A 7362-nucleotide genomic window follows, 5' to 3' on the forward strand; every position below is an offset into this window, starting at 1 on the left:
TTCCTAGTCATAGTCTTGTCTTGCCTGCTTTCCCGTGTTACCTGATTATTGCCTGTTTATCTTGGATTAACCCTTTGCCTTTCTGTTTCGGACTGTGTTTGCACCTCGCCTGGATTATTGCTTGTGTTATTGGACTTCCCCTCTTGTCAAGCTCTCTGGATAATGTTCACTGTCGACTGATTCATGCCTTCCTTTGGATACTCTTTTGTCTTGCCTGTAATGTACCTGCGTGCCACTGTCTGACCCATGCCTGTTTTATGATCACGTCTCTGTCTAAATAAAGCCTTGCAAATGGATCCTCACGTCTCGTTCGCCCCATTACACATGGTAATATGATGGCGTTCTTTGAAGTACCACTACCATGTAAATGCCAAGCTGTAATCATTCAGTACCAGTAATATTTGATGCCATCACAGCACCATGGTAAACTCACAGTACTTTTTTTTTTTTAAAGGGGTCATATGATGCTGCTAAAAAGAACATTATTTTGTGTATTTGGTGTAATGAAATGTGTTTATGAGGTTTAAAGTTAAAAAAACACATTATTTTCCACATACTGTACATTATTGTTAAAGAAAAGAAACTGACAAGCCACAGGCTTCTTCTGAGTGTCCTGATGTCAATCTGCTGTAGGTGGGATGTATAGCAGATGGATTTCTAGGCTTTTCCGCACATACTCGAGCTGTGAGCGCAGAGTTCAGCATGTTTGCATACAGCGCCAGCTCTAATTGAAAACACTTGATTTTCTTATGCAGTTGTAATATGAACTTCCCCGGCACACGGTTTTTTTATGCGACATACGCATGCTTACATGCTCGTAAAATAGTTTTATGTATGCACAAGTATATGCACTGCAGCAAGCGAAAGTAGCAAAGAACACACTAGAGCTCTGCATCAGGCTATGCTGCAAATCCACAGAGCCTTTACACAGTCATATGATGCATTTTTTATTTTTGAAGTATTGTATGTGCATTTATAACACTATTACCTTGTCAATAAAATACAGCTGCTGTGAGGGGGTTTGCAATACAGCTGCTGAGGTAGTGACCATAAATTTGACATCTTTCTCTTTTCTGATTGCCACAATCCTTCTCTCTATATTTTTTCCTCTCTTTTTTTGAGAAAAAAAATCATTTCATTTATTTAAACAGTTTAGTTTATATTATACGACTGGTTTAGGCTAATCTGTTTGGATGGTTTTTGAGTGGATGAATCATTCATAATAAGATCTATAAAATGCATTTGGAAAATAGATGAATTTTCATTTCATGCATTTCCTCCTAATTCAACTTAAAGCAGGGTGGTCATGGAGACACACATGGCTTGTGTCCTTCTTTCTGCTGCATTCAGCTGGCCTGAAACACAATAACCACTAAATAAATCAAAGCTTTTTACCCATTGTTCTCCTGCAGGATCATACGCGTGTGGTCAGTCCCATCATTGATGTGATCAGTCTGGATAATTTCGCCTACCTGGCCGCTTCTGCTGACCTGAGAGGAGGTGAGAGATCTCACTGCTTTACCATACAAAATCATCTCTTTTATCTGTCTGTGCACTGTTGGCTTTTCTTCAACAATGTCTTTATTTGCGAAAAATACAATTATGAATTTGGCATATGCTTTTATAAAAAGCATCTTATTTTGCATTCAAGGTTTACATTTACATTTTGTTTCAAAACCTTGGTGTTGACCTACTGCTTGAGCTGCACGAAAACATATAATACTATAAAAACATATATTTCAGGATTACAGAATCAAAAAGTCACTAAAGCATAAATCCTTTTTTTACAGGTTTATTTTTTATCAAGATAATTTTTTTTTACAGTTAATAATTTCAATTTAGTATGTAAAATAAATTACATTTCATGGCAGCAATTGTTTTGCATGTTGTTTAAATTATATTATATGTGACCCTTGACCACAAAACCAGTCCTAAGGGTCAATTTTAGGAAATTGAATAAATTGAATTTCTGAATAAATAAGCTTTCCATTGATGTATGGTTTGTTAGGATAGGACAATATTTGGCTGAGATACAACTATTTGAAAATCTGGAATCTGAGGGTGCAAAAAAAAAAAATCAAAATATTTAGAAAATCGCCATTAAAGTTGTCCAAATTAAGCTCTTAGCTATGCATATTACTAATTAAAAATTACATTTTTATATATTTACGGTAGGAAATTTACATAATATCTTCATGGAACATGATCTTTACTTAATATCCTAATGATTTTTGGTATAATATAAATGGATAATTTTGACCCATACAATGTATTGTTGGCTATTGCTACAAATATACCCGTGCTACTTATGACTGCTTTTGCGATCCAGGGTCACATATGTACTTTATGGTATCGGCCATAAAAAAAAAATCAGTTGACCACTAGTCTGATTGCTGACAGATTCAAATTTACTGCATGTGTTGATTCCAGAAGTAACCGCCTCACTTTTTCCCCACTGACGTCAGGTTTTGACTGGAGTTTACACTTCAAATGGGAGCAGATTCCTATAGAACAGAAAATGGCAAGAAACGACCCAACACAACCAATCAGGTCTCTCTCTCTCTCTCTATCTATCTTCATTAAAGTCTGATGGCAGATTGAAAATCTAAAATCTTATTTAAGCCTATTTAAAGTTTTAGAATCTTGAACACAAAGAAAAGACTTGACAAATAATCAAATGGAAGCAAATTTGTAGCAATGAAATACCTACAAATTCAAGCACCCAGAAGCTTTTAGAAAACTAGAAGCATTACTGTCGTGGTCTCAGACATTTGAACCCCATAACATGTCCATACCAACCGCTGCTGTGGCAGGACTCCTGTGATTGCTGGAGGAATCTTTGTCATGGATAAAGGCTGGTTTAATCACCTGGGCCAGTATGACACTCACATGGACATCTGGGGTGGTGAGAACTTTGGTAAGTGATGTTCAGATGCACGATTTTACTCCTCTGCTGTGATGTGTTCGAGTGTCAAACATACAGTGAATGTGAATTCAGTGAATCCAATGATCATGCAGCACTCCTAGAGCTGAATACAGAATAGTGTGTGGATGTCCTCACTAATGGACCCTTTTCACAAGACTGTGACCGCGCATTTCAACGGTCATCAGCATCGTAAATCCTCAAAAGTTTTTTGTATATTTTGATTTTTTTTTTTTAAATGTATGTTTCTCAATCGTCCTGAATAATAAATATGCACAGTACACACACGTATATGTCATGTAAACAAAAATGTTTATTTTGGATGTGATTAATCTCGATTAATCTTTTGACAGCACTAATACAAAGCAGTGCTGTCAAACGATTAATCGCGATTAATCGCATCCAAAATAAAAGTTTTTGTTTACATGACATATATGTGTGTGTACTGTGTATATTTATTATTCAGGACGATTGTAACAATATTCTGAATGTCTCTGTGTTTACTTCCACACATGAATGTAATTCTATCTCTGCTGTTGTGATGCTGTAGAGCTGTCGTTCAGAGTGTGGATGTGTGGCGGCAGTCTTGAGATCCTGCCCTGCAGTCGCGTGGGCCACGTCTTCCGGAAACGCCATCCTTATGACTTCCCAGAGGGCAACGCACTCACCTACATCAAGTAAATTGACCTTTACGTAACTTGCAATCATATGTTTTGCATTGCAGTGTATGAATGAATGGCTGTTATGCTGCAGGAACTCGCGGAGAGCTGCTGAGGTCTGGATGGATGAGTATAAACAGTATTACTACGCCGCAAGACCATCAGCGCAGGGCAAGGCCTTCGGGAGGTCAGACGTCTCTAAAACCTTATGTAGATCTGGTTATGGTGATCTTCAGTACTTCAGTACATCACTTTCTTTCTTCAATGGAACACAAAAGGAGATGTTTAGAAGAATGCTCATGCAGCTGCATACACTCTTTAAAATAAAGGTGATTAAAAGGTTCTTCACAGCGATGCCATAAAAGAACCATTGGTCCCAGTTTATATTAAGTGGCCTTAACTCATAGGTGGAGCGTGTGTAAGGCTGGCCACGGGGACTTGGGGCAAAAATGCCCCTGCAAAAACAAATGAAATCTATTACGTCTGTTGCTAACAAAGTGAATATGAATAGACAGTGTCGATTGCGGCATTAAATTAAGATCTGCTCATGTTGCACCGTATTTCATTGTAGGCGTTTTTACAGTGTTGCGCATTTTAACCAGTCACACACAATTCTGTTGAGCTTAGGAATGCAATGGCCAATCAGAAGCGTTCAGATGAGTCATCGTTGAAACAGAGCAGTTTTGTTGAGTGCGCGCGCGTTCGCTGACTGAATTCCGGACGCTTGCGAATTCTCTCATCATAAACAACAAAGCGCAGATGGACGTACAATGTAAGTAAGAGATTCATTTCACAGTGTATACAGCTTCAGTGATTATAACGATAGTTTAGTTTTTTTGAGAGTGCTTAAACTCGCGATAGATCAATGTTAGTGATAATGTCACTTTCTATATATAATTTATTCGCTGTTTGAATAACCGTGGAAAGGAAACCCTTAACTACTATGTACTTACATTTAAATTAATTATTTGGTGCAATGCACTTATTGTGTACATACATGCTTTTACATTGTACTTATATTTATTAAAATACCTACATACAATTTTATCTGTAACTAATTTCTGTAATTACATTTATAATTACACTGTTGACCCACCCTTAAACCTACTCATACCACCAAACCTGTCCCTGGCCTTACCCATATCCCACCTCAATAGCAGCAGAAGTGTTTTGCAATACAATATGAGCACAATAAATACGTTGTACTTATTTTTTGATGTAGGTACATAGTAGTTAAGAAAATTTAAGGGGGTCTGAATACTTTCCGTACCCACTGTATTTGTACTTATTTTTTTATGTTAGTACATAGTAGTTAAGGCCACTTAATATAAAGTGGGACCGAACCATTTTTGGGTCCACAAAGAACCATTCAGTCAAAGGTTCTTTAAAGAACCATCTCTTTCTTACCTTTTCGAACCTTCTTTCACCACAAAGAACCTTTTGTGACACAGAAAGGTTCTTGAGATGTTAAAGGTTCTTTATGGAACCATTTGGACAAAAAAGGTTCTTCTATGGCATCGTGAAGCACCTTTATTTTTAAGAGTGTACAATGAAACAGACTAACAAGCTTCATAAAAGTACTTCAAGTATATATTCAATCTCGGCTTGTCAAGAAGCAAATCAAACAGCAAATAACAAGACTCTAAATTTAAGATTTATGTATTTGAATTGCATATAAAATTTCCATCTATTTAGATTACACAGTTTATACATTAAAGAAGCTCATATATTTAATGTGATGCATTTTGGTCAGTCATACATAAATGAAGCAGGTCAGATTTCTGTGATAGTACTACTAACTGTATGTGTTTTAACTACACAATAACCAGGTTATATATTTATCATCAATAAATCAAATTTATTTCAGTCTCTTACATTTTAACTAATTGAATATTGCTTGTTCCACAGCTAGTCATGTTTAACCATGTTCATACTATTTAACTGAATAAACTGAAGTATTTTCACAGATTTATGCTGATTCTAAGCAATTTGAATAAATGCATTTTGAAAATATGGTTATTTAATTGAAACCAAATAGATGCAAATAATTAATAATAAATTATGCCATGATTTTTGAGTATAGAAATCTGGCCTGTTTCATTTATGTATTACTGAAAAATATGCATTATTTTAATCATGTTTATTATTTGGTTAATATTAAAACTATGTAGTGCTGTCAAACGATTAATCTCTACATGCATGGGTGTGTATTTATATATAGGTACATCTCAAAAAATTAGAATATCGTGAAAAAGTTCTTTTTTTTTGTAACTTATTTCAAAAAGTGAAACTTTCATATATTCTAGATTCATTAGATGTAAAGTAAAACATTTAAAAAATTTTGTTGTTTTAATTTTGATGATTAGAGCTTACAGCTCATGAAAAAATTACTTTTTCACGATATTCTATTTTTTTTAGATGCACCTGTATACATAATAAATATACACAGTACACACACATACATATACTATGTTAGCAAAAACGTTTATTTTGGATGTGACTAATTGCAATTAATCGTTTGACAGCACTAAAACTATGTAATGGATGGACATTTTATATGCAAATACGTCATAAATTTATTTATTTAATTTTTTTGACTGGATACATTTCAGTATTTTTCTCACAATATGCCATGATCAATACAATGCACAAGCAGTGTGGACTCGTTTACGGTTGTTTTTGGAGCTTGACGGCCCCTGGTCACAGTCTGCTGTCATTATATGGAAAACACACAGTGAATATTGTACTAAACATCTCTTGCTTTCATTTTTGGGTGAACTATTCCTTTAACCCGCTTCTCTCTCTCTCTGTCTCTCTGTACAGTATTGCAGATCGGCTTGCTTTAAGACGGAAGTTGAACTGTAACTCTTTCCGCTGGTATCTTGAGAATGTGTATCCTGAACTCAAGTGAGTCACTAGACTGTGTCTCTGGACTCTGATGGACTGCCAGACAAACCTGGACTTTGTCTTTAACACTCTCAAGTCCGTTCTGAATGTATTTTGTCTTTCTTGCTTGTGTTTGTCAGAATCCCCGAGCAGGAAGCGGCGTACAGTCTCCTGAAGCAGGGCGGCCTGTGTCTGGAGAGTCACGGCACAGACAGTCTGGGTCTGGCGGAGTGTAAGACCACACCGAGCATCCCTGCATCACAGGTGTGTGATAACTGACTGAATGTAGCATTTTCACTAGCTTCAGTAACTAAACTACATCAGGAGCGTGGCACTTTTGTTTTCAAAATAGTTTAGCTTTTCCCGTAACAATTTTAGCTGTTATTTCAGTGAGTTAAGCCTCGTGCACAACGGGACGATTATCGTGCGCGCTTATCGCCAATGTTTTTCGACGCGTCTTGTGTGTTCATACCCAAGCGATTTTCACTGGCGATGAGCCGAGTGAACGTGCAAATTCACTCCCTGCCATTAGATGGCGCTTAATGAAAAACAGAAATACCCCACATCGAATCCTATTTTATCTGCAATTCCTCTCCATAACAACTCCCTCTTATCTAGATTTTTGTAGTCGCTGTCGCGTTTGTCATAAAGCCCTTTGTGTTCAGACACCAATGAGACCAGCAGCTCTACATTCATCTTGCCTCGATGCATCTTCTTGGTCTACTTACTTCCTCTTTGTCGTTAGGTATCAATGTGTGCTCGGCAAGACCGTTTTGTGCTTGAGCGCCACCAAGTCGTGTTTTACTGTAACTTCAGCAGCTCCAGGCACGTGAACAAAAGCGCCAAACTCATTGGTCGGCCAGTTTTTAACGCGGCGCGTCAAACCAAAAAAAC

General features: G+C 36.8%; 1 protein-coding gene across 1 annotated transcript in view; it reads left to right on the forward strand.

Moving 5' to 3' along the window:
* Nucleotides 1–7362, forward strand: part of LOC107707671 (polypeptide N-acetylgalactosaminyltransferase 16-like) — a 42827-nt gene that overhangs the window by 25167 nt on the left and 10298 nt on the right. Inside the window, exons 7-13 of the mRNA XM_016511753.1 lie at nt 1413–1500; nt 2466–2550; nt 2814–2917; nt 3474–3600; nt 3677–3769; nt 6406–6489; nt 6609–6732. Coding sequence (XP_016367239.1) covers nt 1413–1500; nt 2466–2550; nt 2814–2917; nt 3474–3600; nt 3677–3769; nt 6406–6489; nt 6609–6732 — 705 coding nt within the window. The remainder of the gene's footprint in view (nt 1–1412; nt 1501–2465; nt 2551–2813; nt 2918–3473; nt 3601–3676; nt 3770–6405; nt 6490–6608; nt 6733–7362) is intronic.

This window comes from Sinocyclocheilus rhinocerous, unplaced genomic scaffold, assembly GCF_001515625.1.
Source record: "Sinocyclocheilus rhinocerous isolate Xijiao unplaced genomic scaffold, SAMN03320098_v1.1 scaffold955, whole genome shotgun sequence".
Lineage (NCBI taxonomy): Eukaryota > Metazoa > Chordata > Actinopteri > Cypriniformes > Cyprinidae > Sinocyclocheilus > Sinocyclocheilus rhinocerous.